Source organism: Pongo abelii, chromosome 19, assembly GCF_028885655.2.
Source record: "Pongo abelii isolate AG06213 chromosome 19, NHGRI_mPonAbe1-v2.0_pri, whole genome shotgun sequence".
In the NCBI taxonomy this organism is placed as follows: Eukaryota; Metazoa; Chordata; class Mammalia; order Primates; family Hominidae; genus Pongo; species Pongo abelii.
In genome coordinates, this window is record NC_072004.2 from 15,618,571 (window position 1) to 15,632,697 (window position 14,127).

Below are 14,127 nucleotides of genomic sequence, written 5' to 3' on the forward strand. Positions count from 1 at the left end.
ATTGACCTTTGGTCCTTATGAAATGATCTGTTCCCCCTCCTTTTCCCGTACTTGGACTCCTTCCTTCTGGGAGACAGTGGGATTTTCCCAACAAGACTACAGAGCAAGCCAGAAATAGAGATTAAAAACTAGGCACATTCCAGCAAGGCAGGGATGGCCAACACTCTACCTGAGCCATGCGCAGTCTGTGCCCTGCATGGACATATTGGGGGCATATCAACAGCAGGTTGCCCTGCAAGGGCCTCCTCCCCAGCTGCCAAGATGCCTAATCACAGGTGCAGAGGGAGGGAGTCGGTGCTGAAATCTGAGGAAGCCAGGAGAAGCAGGAAATACATGCACTACCTTTTCTTCCATCTTTCATCTGGGGCTGGAGTGGTGGCCCCTGGAATGGAGGCAGTGGCTGCAGAGATGGGGGGAAACCAGGGAGTAGGTCACTCAAGGACACAAGACAAAAGCCAGTCCCTAAAGATGGCCTGCGAAAATGCAGCAGCACCCTAGGACACAGAGTGAGAAACCTGTTTCATACATCACCTTGTCTATTATTGTCTTGAAGAGCAGATTCCTATTTAGCTCTTCACATATGAACAGTTTTACTTCAATTTAAATCCCCTTCTTGTGATCAAATGACACAGCTAGTTAGTTTCTGGGTTACTCTTTCTTAGCGTCTAGCACAGCAGCTTGCACATTATAAATGCCACGTATATTTAGTCTACTTAATTTAGGGACATCATTCCGAAAACATGCTGAGCCAGATTGAGGGGATAAGAGCTCCGTGATTGGGCCAATACCATTATGTCACCATTTCATCATGCCTCTTGGGAGAAAGTGGGAATTTACTCATAATTCATAAGATACTCAGAAAGGAATGCTATGTATACTTTTCGAAACTCAGATTTCAAAAAGTTGAGACAAGAATAAATTATGGACGTGGTGGTTAAAATTATATTCTGACTCTGCAATTACAAATGGTCTGGTAATGGAGCAGAACCATGTGGCACCAAAGTGAGCTCTCGGTGAATTCAGATTTTTGTTCAGTGTTGTTTTTTTTTATTTTTTATTTTTGTAAGTCTACATAATGGAAGAAAAGATAAGGATGGGTAAATACAAAAGAGTGGCATACACACAGCTAAGGAAAATGCCAGAGAATATAAAATAAGCCCTTGTTCTATTTTTTTCTATTTGTTTTAGTCAATTTTCAGTTTTTAGACCAAAAAAAAAAAAAGAAAAAAGATGTGCCCACTGCTTGAGGCAATGACAGAAGGCAAATATGCCCAACTTTTTTTTTTTTTTTTTTTTTGAGACGGAGTCTTGCTCTGTCATCCAGGCTAGAGTGCAGTGGCGCAATCTCAGCTCACTGCAACCTCTGCCTCCGGGTTCATGCAATTCTCCTGCCTCAGCCTCCTGAGTAGCTGGGATTACAGGTGCCTGCCACCACGCCCAGCTAATTTTTTTGTATTTTTAGTAGAGACGGAGTTTCACCATGTTGGTCAGGCTGGTCTTGAACTTCTGACCTGATGATCCGCCCACCTTGGCCTCCCAAAGTGCTGGGATTACAGGCATGAGCCACCGCGCCCGGCCCAAGTATGCCCAACTCTTAATTCTGCTTTGCTCTTTTATATCAAGAAGAAAGGTCTTGAACTCGAAAGCTAATAGACAAAAAGTTAACAGGAAAATGAAGTTCAAGACAAGTAAAGAGACACCTAAATGGTTCCTTTTATATGAGCTCGAGTATTCTGGTCTAAGTAAATTATATTTCAGGAATCTGACACAACTTAATGACATGACTGCAAATCAGGTGACAATCTTTGAGAAACTAGGGTGAATGAGAGAGGACGGTGTCTTAGTCCCATTGTGTTGCTATAAAGGAATACCTGAAGCTGGGTAATTTATAAAGAAAAGAAATTGATTTGTCTTATGGTTATGCAGGCTGTACAAGAAGCATGGTGTCGTCATGGCCATTCATGAGGGATCCAACCCATTATCCAAACATCTCCCACCCAGCTCCACCTCCAACATGGGAGATCAAAATTCTGCATAAGATTTGGAGGGGACAAATATCCAAATTGTATCAAATGCAGACAGGCATCTCGATTTTTTTAAAAACAAAAATAAGATAGATTCTGGAAACAACAGACTAGTAAACATGGTATTAACCCACAGCAGAAATCTGAAGTGGTTTATCAAATATTTTGTGAACATTTAGAAAAGAAAATGACCATGAACAAGCACCAACAACCCGCAGGGATTCAATAAAATAAGGCAGTCCAAGCTGATCTCAATTTGTCTTGAGATCATTATTAGACAGATAGATCAAAGAAATTCAGACATAGCATATCTTTTTTTTTTTTTTTCTTGCTCTGTCGCCCAGGCTGGAGTGCAGTGGCATGATCTCAGCTCACTTCAACCTCCACCTCCTGGGTTCAAGCAATTCTCCAGCCTCAGCCTTCTGAGTAGCTGGGATCACAGGCGCGTGCCACCATGGCCGGCTCATTTTTGTATTTTTAGTAGAGTCAGGGTTTCACCATGTTGGCCAGACCGGTGTCGAACTTCTGACCTCAGGTGATCCTCCTGCCTCAGCCTCCCAAAGTGCTGGGATTACAGGCAGGAGAATGGCGTGAACCTGGGAGGCAGAGCTTGCAGTGAGCCTAGATTGCACCACTGCACTCCAGCCTGGGGGACAAAGCAAGACTCCGTCTCAAAAAAAAGAAGGGTTACCAATTGTGCAGGTGACACTAAGCTAGGAAGGAGAGTGAATATACTGGATAAGGAATCATGAATCTCAAGTATCTCAGCATAAAGCAATGATGTGATGAAATTAAAGTAAAATCATTTTAAATCCTATACTGTAAACATCCTTAGATACAAATATAGGTAACAAGTCAAGTTATGCTAAAGTAATATACTCTTGAGACAGGCCAATCAGACTGATTGAAGAAAAAAAGATTTGCCTTGACAAAGGTCACAGGAACAGACTCAAAATTTGTATTTCTGGTGAATCCCACCAGAAACTTCAGGTTATAGCCTCAGAAACCCATTTAAAGACAGTTCGCCATTTGCCTAAAGGCTTGATGAATGCTTGTGATTATTCTCAGAAAGCTTATCTGTCAAAAGAATGAAATAATCAGGGGGAAAGGACTGAGAACCATAAAGGAAGGTGGAAAATTTAATATGAAAACAAGAACACCTGGGGCGTGGGTGTTACATGACAGTTCTTAAAGAACCATTCTTTGAATGAGAAATCAGACAAGTCCACATATTCCAGGTTACTTTAGAGGAGAGGAGTAGGGCCCCTTTCCAGAGGTCACAGGGACTAAAACTCAGACTCTGTTAAAACATTTCTTCTAATCCTTGCTGTCCCCAAATAGAAAGGGCTGCTGTGTGAGGCAGTGAGGCAATGAGCCAGTGCATGGCAGGATGGCTGAGTCAGATGTTGTGTGTGGATTTGCAAACTTCAAGAAGTTTCTCTGCTATGCATTTTATTCCCTTTTATACAATGTCCATGATCTAATAAGGAAGGCAATATGATGTGGTGGTTAAAAGTCCAGTGTCATTCTACCCACACGTGAATCCCAGCTCTGCCCCTCACTCACCATGTGACCAGAGTGACCTTGAACAAATTAGCTAACTGCCCCAGACCGCAGTTTCTCCATCCGCAAAATAAGGATGATATAAGCATCTACCCAATGGGTGTTCTGTGAGGACTCAGTTAATGTGCAGGAAGCAGAAGAACAGTATCTGGCACATAGGAAATACACAAGTTAGCAATTTATTATGATAACTCTGCAATCTTTTCAGCCACTCTTGAAGGTTCCTGGTCATCCATTCTGGGCACAGTGTGACATTTACCTGAACAGACAGGAGAATGGCACTAGAAGATGAGGGAGATTTGGTGCCTAAAAATTATTACAAACAGGCAGGGCGCGGTGGCTCACGCCTGTAATCCCAGCACTTTGGGAGGCCGAGGTGAGTGCATCACGAGGTCAGGAGTTTGAGATCTGCCTGGCCAACATGGTGAAACCCCATCTCTACTAAAAATACAAAACATTAGCTGAGTGTGGTGGCAGGCACCTGTAATCCCAGCTACTTGGAAGGCTGAGGCAGGAGAATCGCTTGAACCCGGGAGGCGAAGCTTGCAGTGAGCCAAGATCACGCCACTGCACTCCAGCCTGGGCAACAGTGCGAGACTCCGTCTCAAAAAATAGAATTACTGCAAACACATAGAGAACAGCACCATATGGAGCATAAGAGAGCAGCTGGAGAATGTTTTCATTCAGAGACCCCATAGAATTTCAAAAGCCAGCTACCATCAGCAGTTATTTCTGCCCCCAAATCACCCTAAAATGCAAATCCCATCACTGTGGCTGGCAAAGGTCTCGGATATGGCTCCTGGAGTCTAGGGAGCAGTCCCCAGCAAGCACGGTGCTGGCTTCTCGGGTTCCTCTCCCAGATCTACAATCCGGATGGCATTTTCCTTCTTGGAAAGCCAGAAGGCAGCATAGACTGGTTCTGAAAACTTGCAGGCAAACTTGTGAACCAGAGTCATGGCGTCATACTCTACACCATAGAAGGAAAGGATCCCTCCTGGGAAGTCGATATAGACCCCGAGCCTCCGGAAAGGGCCAACTTTGAGTGGGGTCTCCATGTCACTGTGCCAGGCCGTGAACTCCTTCCCGTTCCATTGGAGGCTCCAGGAGAAATTGTTTCCGGAAATGCAACTGTTGCGCTCCTCCCCTTTCCGGTCGATGCCTTTGCAGGTCAGGCCAACATAGGTGCCTGCCCCGAAGATCTCCACCTCAAAATAGTACCTGTGCAGGTACAGACTCTGCTGGGACAGCACCTGCCGCCAGTGCAGGAACCTGCTGGGGAGGTCCGGGTAGGGATGCTCCCAGGGCGTGGTGTTGGTGACCTTGCGGTTCTCCTCCTGCAGCCGGAGATACTTGTGTGCTGTGTCCGGGTCGAATGTGATGTCATGCGCATCTGAGGAGACACAGAAGGCAGGAGAGTGGTTCAGGAACTGACAGCTGTTTCAGACAGAATGCTTTAAACCCAGCTGGGCTCCAAAGCACATATGAGAAAACATCCATTTCTCTGTTCTCTATTTACCCAGGCTGCTGTGTCCCTAGGAAATGAGATGAGTGAAGACCAGAAAACAGAGAGCACAAATCATCTACTCCCTTCCCTTATGAAGCTCAAATTGCTTGACATTGATGATACTATTTGATGAACTGAATCAAGAAATATATTAATTTACTTATTCATTCATTCATTCATTCAACAAACATGTATTGAATGCCTGGCATTATCCTACCCACTGTTGGCAAGTGTTTGGGGAAGCAGGTACTCCTATACCCACATTTGATCCATTCATTCATTTTTTAAAATATTTGACCAACACCTTAAAAATCAATGAATGGATCAAATGGAGCATGCAGAACTCTCAAACATGCCCTCATATTCTCCTCCTACTCCCAAAGAATAATAGGGTCTCATGTACCCCATTGCTCAAGTCAAGCTCTGTGTCATTTTTGACATTTGTTTTGCCCTCATCCTCTTCCCCTATCCTCACTACACACACAGGAAGCAGTAACTCCTACCAATTCTACCAGTTCTCTCCAGCCCCCTGCTTTACCCCCGACCTACGCCACCACTCATCTCACTCGGACTAGTTCAGCGGGTTTCTGACTCGTCGTTCGCTGTTCTCTCTTGCCCCCTTCAAGACCTTCTCCACCACAGAGCCATGCTGCTTGTTTCGAGCTGTAGGCTGAGGCCAGTCGTGTTGTTCTAGCTTAAAACCCTTTCATGGTACTCCTTGCTCTTACGATAAAGCAGCAACTCCTTGCCCTGGCCTACCAGGCCCCGTGTCCCTGGTCCTTTCCTGTGTCTCTGACTCTCTCCCTTGATTACTACATTTCCACCGTGCTGACCTCAGACCTACTCAACACTCAATCCTCTTTGAGCCTTTGGTACAGCCTGTTCCCTCCGAGATGTGATCATGCCCTACTCTGAGTCTGGTGATTCCTACCGATCCGTTCAGGCTACAACTGAGAGTTCATGTCCTCGAAGAGGCCCTTTGTGACTCTAAATCACTCTCTCTCAGAGCACCATGGCTTTTTAAACTTGGCACCCCTCTCCATTTGTAATAATATATATTAATGTGAGTGTTTGTTTCCTGCTTGTCCTCCCTCTAATCTATGAGCTTCACATTTTGCATGGGATTCTTCTCTAGCTCAGAGAAGATGCTCAGTATATACTTGCCAAATGAATTAGCATATTAAAGGCTATTAAAAAAATCCCATAATTAAAAAAGTTCTCACTGGTGCAGAGGCTTATGCCAACACTTTGGGAAGCTGAGATGGGAGAATCACTTGAGGACAATAGTTTGAGATCAGCCTGGGCAACACAGCAAGGCTCCATCTCTACAATTGTTAAAAAAAAATTTTTTTAATTAGCCAGATGTGGTGGCATGCGCCTCTGGTCCCAGCTACTCAGGAGACTGAGGGAGGAGGATTGCTTGAGTGTGGGAGGTCAAGCCTGCAGTGAGCCATGATCGAGCCACTGCACCCCAGTCTGGGCAACAGAGTGAGACCCTGTCTCAAAAAATATACATGCATGCATATATATATGTCTACATGTATATATATGTAAACATACAAAATATGTGTTTTGTGGCTGTTTATGTCAATTAACAGAAGGCTATTACTAGTTAAGTTCTTGAGGAATCAAAAGCTACACGTGGATGTTCAACAATACGAGGGATTGGTATCCCAACCTCTACATTGTTCAAGGGTCAACTGTGCAGTGTTTTAAAAATGCTAATGGACTGGGGGGAGGGATAGCATTAGGAGATATACCTAATGCTAAATGACGAGTTAATGGGTGCAGCACACCAGCATGGCACATGTATACATATGTAACTAACCTGCACATTGTGTACATGTACCCTAAAACTTAAAGTATAATAATAAAAAAAAAAAAAAAAAAAAACAAAAAAAAAACAAGAGTGATATATGAAATAGGAATAAAGTTTATTTTTCAGAAAAAAAAATGCTAATGGACCAAGTCAATAACACTTAATGATAGGTCAATGAGTTATGCAATTCTGGCCAAGTCATACATAGAAATGAATCACTTGGTAACTAGCCAGGACTCTTCAAAGTGCTATGGTCATGAAACACAAGGATTGAAAGACTGATCCAGATTGAAGGGGACTAAGAAGACATGGAAAAATCTCTGACCTTGGATTGAACTTTGGGCCAGAAAAAAAGGGCATTGATGAAAGACTTGGTGAAAACTGAATAAATTCTGTAGATTAGTTGATAGCATTGTAGCGATGTTATTCCCTGGTTTTGATCAATGTATTGTAGTTATGTAACATGTTAACATTAGGAGAAAGTGAGTGAAAGATATATGGGAATTCTTTGTCTTATTTCTGTAATATTTTTGTAAATTTCATATTATTTCAAAATGAAAAGTTAAAAAAATTGTTCAAATTAAATTTTAAGAAGTGTATCATTTAGGGATAGACATGAAGTTCCAAGAACCTGAAACCTAGATGAGAGATGGCGGTTCTGACTTAGCAAAGCACTGCACTGATATCAACAACTGGAGAAGGGGGTGCCGTTCACAACTTACATTGGAGGAACTGTTCCCTGGTGCTGGGCTCAGGTCTGGAAGTCCAATATTTGCGCTGAACAACGGCAGACACTTGAGTTCTGATGTCATACTCCTCTAGAAAATCAAGAGAGTTGTGAATGCACACCTGTCCAGGTGGTCAGGAGAATCTGCAAATCAGGACTTCCCAGCCACTCTTCCCTCGGCTTCCTGGGGAAAGAAGGGGCTGAAGCCTAGTAATGTTTCACAGAAATATGCTCAATAGACTACATTTCTTTCATAGGTAAGGCATAAACCACTGAAAAAGTGATGCAGACCGTCTTGGATTTAACTTAAAAGTATAGGCATCAGCAACCTGGGAAGCTAGTCACAGAAATGCCAGCTGATGGCATAATATAAGCATGACTAATTGGCCTTCTCTGGGTCTCAATTGTAAAAGAAAATCATCAATTGTAAAAGAAAATCATCAAGAAAATTGTAAAAAGCCATCATCTGAAGGATGGCTTTGAAAATGAGACATTTGGCTGGGCACGGTGGCTCACACCTGTAATCCCAGCACTTTGGGAGGCTGAGGTGGGCAGATCATTTGAGGTCATGAGTTCGACACCAGCCTGACCAATATGGTGAAACCCCGTCTCTACTAAAAATACAAAAATTAGCCAGGTGCCTGTAATCCCAGCTACTAGGGAGGCTGAGGCAGAAGAATCTCTTGACCGAGAGGCAGAGGTTGCAGTGAGCCGAGATTGCACCCATTGCACTCCAGCCTGGGTGACAGAGCAAGACTCTGTCTCACAAAAAAAAAAAAAAGAAAAGAAAAGAAAATGAGACATTCCCCTGATTTCATCCTCCCTTCCCTGACTCTCTCTCACCTTCCTATCATCTACTGCTAGAGACACACCCACTATAGTCCATGGCCAGAATGCATCTCACCTTCCTTGGAAAACTCCTGGAGCTTTTCCTTATAGTTCTCCAGCAACTGGATTAAGTGTACAGTGGATTCCGTGATAACTTTGCGGATGCCCAAGAGTTTATCCTTCAGCCCTATGTAAACACTAGGGAAGGTGATGTCTTCAGTGTTCTTAAACTTGCAGTACTCCTGCAGAAAAGGAAACAGCAGAACTTGCTGTGGTTTCTGGTATTTCTAAACTTGGGCTTCTCTCCTCATTTAGTCACTTTTTGCATCTGTAAAATGGGCTGACAGTGATGTGTCCTTCACAAAGAAAGTACACGTAAAGTGTCAAGCTCAGGGTCTAACAAAATAGAAAGCACTTCTCTAGCTGCTAGACCCTCAGAATAAGTGGGATTTTAAATAAATCAAGTGAGAAAGTGGGATTTTAAAAATCAAGATGTACTAGATGGCCATGAACAGCTCCAATACACAGTCCAGACTGGGGACCAAAAAATAAAGAACATTCTTGCTTTGTTCATTCCGTCAGTACTTGTTTTTTGACAATTTAAACACAAGCCATGGTAGAAAATGGAGGAGCTCTCAGGCAGGAGTGCTGCCTCTTCCTTGTCAGTTTCATCCAATACATAAATTTCTGTAATTCTTGTACCTTGCTTTAGTATTTGGAAAGTGTTTTCACACTGATAATCACATAGTTTCATGTAAGTTTTGAAACAACGTGATCAGGAAAGATGCTTTCAGATATAACACAGTATCAAAGTTCAGCTGCAACTGAAGCATGAAAGAGCAGACCAGGTATAGCAGAAAACATAGCAATGCAAACAGTTGTATGAAAATGATTAGATAGAGTCATGGAAATCAAAACAAGAGAATTGATAGAGAAAAGGGTAATTCAACATTTTAATGCTATATACTGTATATGACAAAAGTAGGATTTTAAATCAGTGGGAGAAAGGATAAGTTATTCAATAAATGTTTTTGAATGCCTAACCAGCAATTTGGGGGGAAATGTTATCTTTTGCCAAAATAAATAAATATCTTTTTTTTTTTTTTGAGACAGTCTTGCTTTATCACCCAGGCTGGAGTGCAACGGCACAATCTCAGCTCACTGCAACCTCTTGCCTGCTGGATTCAAGCGATTCTCCTGCCTTAGCCTCCCTAGTGGCTGGGACTACAGGTGCGCGCCACCAAGCCTGGCTAATTTTTTTTATTTTTAGTAGAGACAGGGTTTCACCATGTTGGTCAGGCTGGTCTCAAACTCCTGACCTCATGATCTGCCGGCCATGGCCTCCCAAAGTGCTGGGATTACAGGCATGAGCCACCGCGCCCGGCCAATAAATAAGTTATCATACACTAGAATTTATTTTATATGTATTAAAGTTTTTTATGTTAAAAATAAACTTACAGGTTGGGTGCAGTGGCCCACGCCTGCAATCCCAGCACTCTGGGGGGGCCGAGGTGGGTGGATCACGAGGTCAGGAGTTCGAGACCAGCCTGGCCAAGATGGTGAAACCCCGTCTCTACTAAAAATACAAAAAATTAGCCGGGTGCGGTGGTGGGCGCCTGTAGTCCCAGCTACTCGGGAGGCTGAGGCAGGAGAATGGCGTGAACCCAGGAGGCGGAGCTTGCAGTGAGCCGAGATAGCGCCACTGCACTCCGGCCTGGGTGAAAAGAGTGAGACTCCATCTCCAAAAAATAAAAAAATTGGCCGGGAGCGGTGGCTCACGCCTGTAATCCCAACACTTTGGGAGGCCAAGGCGGGCAGATCACCTAAGGTTGGGAGTTCAAGACCAGCCTGACCAACATGGAGAAACCCCATCTCTACTAAAAATACAAAAAAATCAGCCGGGCATGGTGGCCCATGCTTGTAATCCCAGCTACTCAGGAGACTGAGGCAGGAGAATCGCTTGAACCCGGGAGGCGGAGCTTGCAGTGAGCAGAGATTGTGCCATTGCACTCCAGCCTGGGCAACAAGAGTGAAACTCAGTCTCAAAAAAAAAAAAAAAAAATTAGCCAGGCGTGGTGGCGGGCGCCTGTAATCCCAGCTACTCGGGAGGCTGAGGCAGAGAATTGCTTGAATCCGGGAGGCAGAGGTTGCAGTGAGCCGAGATCGTGCCACTGCACTCCAGCCTGGGTGACACAGCAAGACTCCATCTCAAAAAACAACACACACACACAAATAATAAATAAATAAAGTTACAAAAGGAGAAAAGAGAAATAATTTATATACTGTTTGGGTAGATCTTAAGGGAAACTTGTGAGGTGGGAAGCCAAATGGTTATTAAATGGTTATTCATATTTTCTTTGTGTTTTGATATTGAAAAGCAAAGAAACTGACAGAGATGCTTTGTTGGTGTTTTTGTCTGTCTTTCTCTGCTCCTCTTTTACTCATTCAAAAGTTAATTATGTTGTACTTGTGTAAGAATTATGGATTTTTTTCTTCTTTTTTTGTATTTTCCAAGTTTTTCACAATAAACATTTGTTTTTTGTAACTAGCAGAGAATTTTTTCAAAAATGCAAGCCAGAAAAAAATTGTATTTCAGAATATCAGAGCTTGGATGGAGCCTTCTGAATTATTTACTCCAGTGGGTTTGTTGATAAATGAGAAATTTGAGACTCAGGGATGTTAAGAGCTGTTACAGAGCTGTTTTGTGACAGATTCAGGATGTTGCAGTTTACCCCCAACCTAGTGTTCCTTCCCCGAAAGGTTACATGTTCTTCAGATCTGGTTCCGATGGCTTACGGTTTAATGTCTAATGACACATTGTAATGAAAAGCATTTCCTGGTTCCAACTGCTTACCTTTAATGTCTAATGATACATTGTAATGAAAAGCATTTGCTCTTCTGAGCCCTCCTCAATTACTCCAGCCACAAAGCAGCAGGCTCCAGTCGCATCCCTACTAAGCAAACCTCCATGCAGTGGACTGCTGGAGTGGTTTATAAAACATACTCACTGACTCTCATCATTCTCCCATCTGAAACCCTTCCCAGCCAGACACCTGCCTGGCCGTGCCAGCCTCATCACTCTGCACCCCGTACCCCAGGCTCCACCCTTGTTAAAGTACCTTGGCTCCCCAAGTCAGCTGTGCTTCCTCAAACCTCTCTGCCTTTGCATATGTTGTTCCCTCTACCTGGAACATACTGCACGTTGAACCTGACTCATCTTCCAGGACTTGCTTCCAGATTCCCTGCTCTGAGCAGTCCTCCTTCCCTACCCCTCCTATACTCTGCTGAATGAAGAATCTGCTTCTGTCTGTTCCCACAGCTCCCTGTGCACACCATTTAACAAAAAACAGTTCCATTCACAGATGGCCATGGGCCTAGCAAAGACAGGGTGCTTCGTGGGGCAGCTGTGGGATGCCTCTGCCCCCGCACCCCCCATACCTCCAGGAACTGGACAGTGTTGCTGATGGCCGCCATCCTCTCCAGCTCCTGCTTGCTTTTCTCCATCTCGGCACTCCTGTACTCCAGGTGGGCCTTGATACCGTTGGCCTGGCTCAGCGCAGCTTGCTCCTTCTCCTCTAAGAACAGCATCACATTGGCCTGGGCCTTCCTCACAGCAGCAAGGAGTTCCCCAAACTGCATTTCAGCCACTGCTTTGACCTCTGACACCGACATCTGGCGGGGGGTGGGGGGGGAGTGGGTGGGGGTGGAAGGCAGCCAAACATTTCTTAGTGAGGCGTCCAACTTGATAGAAGCTCAACAGAGAAATGTCAGCTTGAGAAACACATATATTAGGGAGCAGTTCCCTATTGTAAAAGGAATCCTTTATTCTCATGTGAATTCCAGGTTCCTGGAAAAAGGATTTACATATGAACTTGGTCTCCTCATCCATTTGATGAGAGAGTGAATTCCTCTATGACCTCTGAGATCCCTCCCAACCCTGACACTCTGGGATTGTTAATCAAGTTTCCGAAATTGATTTTCCTACCAGAGCAATGCGTGTATTCAGTCTACTTGATAGTTATATTTCAAGAGGTAAAGAATTTGGCTTTTTTTTTTTTTTTTTTTTTTTTGTATAATCAGCATCAATTAGCTTTCTTAGCATTTCATTATGCCCGGTTAAACTGACCACTGAGTCCATCAGAGCCAAATGCATGTCTAAGATGATACTGTCTCTACCACATACAGAATCCCCATAAAATGTTTAGGGTGCAGATGACCATGTCACCTAAGCAATTCCAGGACAAGCGTGTATATGCAGAACAGAATGTGACATTCAAATAAAATATAAAGAAAACCCACGTGAGAAACATTAAGGGTTTGAATGATGGGGCACATGCATGTGGACTCTTGCATGGTGAGCATCCTCTATGAATGCCTTCAATCAATATCATGCTTACAACATCTTTCCAAGTTCTGAAGGTTTCCTCTTCTCTGGTATTCTTAAGAATTGGTGTAGACGGCCGGGCGCGGTCTGTACAGGCTCATGCCTGTAATCCCAGCACTTTGGGAGGCTGAGGTGGGCAGATCATGAGGTCAGGAGATCGAGACCATCCTGGCTAACATGGTGAAACCCTGTCTCTACTAAAAATACAGAAATTAGCCTGGTGTGGTGGCGGGCGCCTGTAGTCCCAGCTACTCGGGAGGCTGAGGCAGGAGAATGGCATGAACTTAGGAGGCGGAGCTTGCAGTGAGCTGAGATTGCGCCACTAAACTCCAGCCCTATCCCATCTGAGACTTTCTGAGCACCCCTCCAGGTGCTGTTTTCTTTTTCTCCTCCCAATGTTAAGGGCCAGCTCTGAACACCAGGGCTCCAAAGTGAGTCAAACAGCAGATATTCTTGGGCAGAGGTTTCAGGGGCACCTCCCATCCCTGGCAAGGAAGGAGAGAGGGAGAGAGGGAGGGAGAATGAGACCCAGATCAAAAAGAGGAGCACAGTAAGGAGAGGACTCAGAAAGGATGGGATTCTGGGCCCAGGCTGAGTGGGAACCTAGAGGTTTGGAGGGAGACAGGAAGAAAAAATGATGACACCAGATAGGGTCTTCTGCCTGGCTCAGGCCCTGGCTTAGGTCAGGGCTCAGCAATTCATTCCACGAGAATGGTCTCTGATCAATCTTCAATCTGCTGGCAAAGGGAAGAATAAGCAGGGGAAAGAAAGCAAGGGATATCCTTATGGAGGGCGATGGTGGGAAGACACAGACAATCTCCCTACATTCTCTCTCTTTTTTTTTTTTTTTTTTTGATACGAGGTCTCCTCTGTTGCCAGGTTGGAGTGGCACAATCTTGGCTCACTGCAGCTTTGACATCCCAGGCTCAAACGATCTTCCCACCTCAGCCTCCCAAGTAGCTGAGACCACAGGTGCATGCCTTCATGCCCAACTAATTTTTCTATTTTTTGTAGAGATAGGAGCTTACCATGTTGCCCAGGCTGGTCTCAAACTCCTGGCCTCAAGCAATCTGCCGTCCTCGGCCTCCCAAAGTGCTGGGATTACAGGTGTTATTACAGATGGGATTACGTCCAGCCTACATTCTCATTTTTATGCCAACTTTTCCATTACCTGTTGGCTTCCTTGAGGTTAGGTAGCTAGACAGAGCTGGGAGCAAATAAGCTGTGGTAATAGGATTAAGGAAGAGCGGGGATGGTAGACTTTATCCAACTTCTTCC

General features: G+C 44.3%; 1 protein-coding gene across 12 annotated transcripts in view; it reads right to left on the minus strand.

The window, feature by feature from the left end:
* Nucleotides 1-3,750: 3,750 nt before the first annotated feature.
* TRIM16 (tripartite motif containing 16) overlaps nt 3,751-14,127 on the minus strand; it is a 55,743-nt gene continuing 45,366 nt past the window's right edge. For all 12 annotated transcript variants that reach the window (XM_063717898.1, XM_063717899.1, XM_063717893.1 and 9 more), the window contains 4 exon segments: nt 11,904-12,137; nt 8,542-8,707; nt 7,633-7,728; nt 3,751-4,977 (listed from right to left, as the gene is read on the minus strand). In XM_063717898.1, the coding sequence (XP_063573968.1) occupies nt 4,394-4,977; nt 7,633-7,728; nt 8,542-8,707; nt 11,904-12,137 (1,080 nt within the window). In that variant the 3' untranslated portion in view covers nt 3,751-4,393.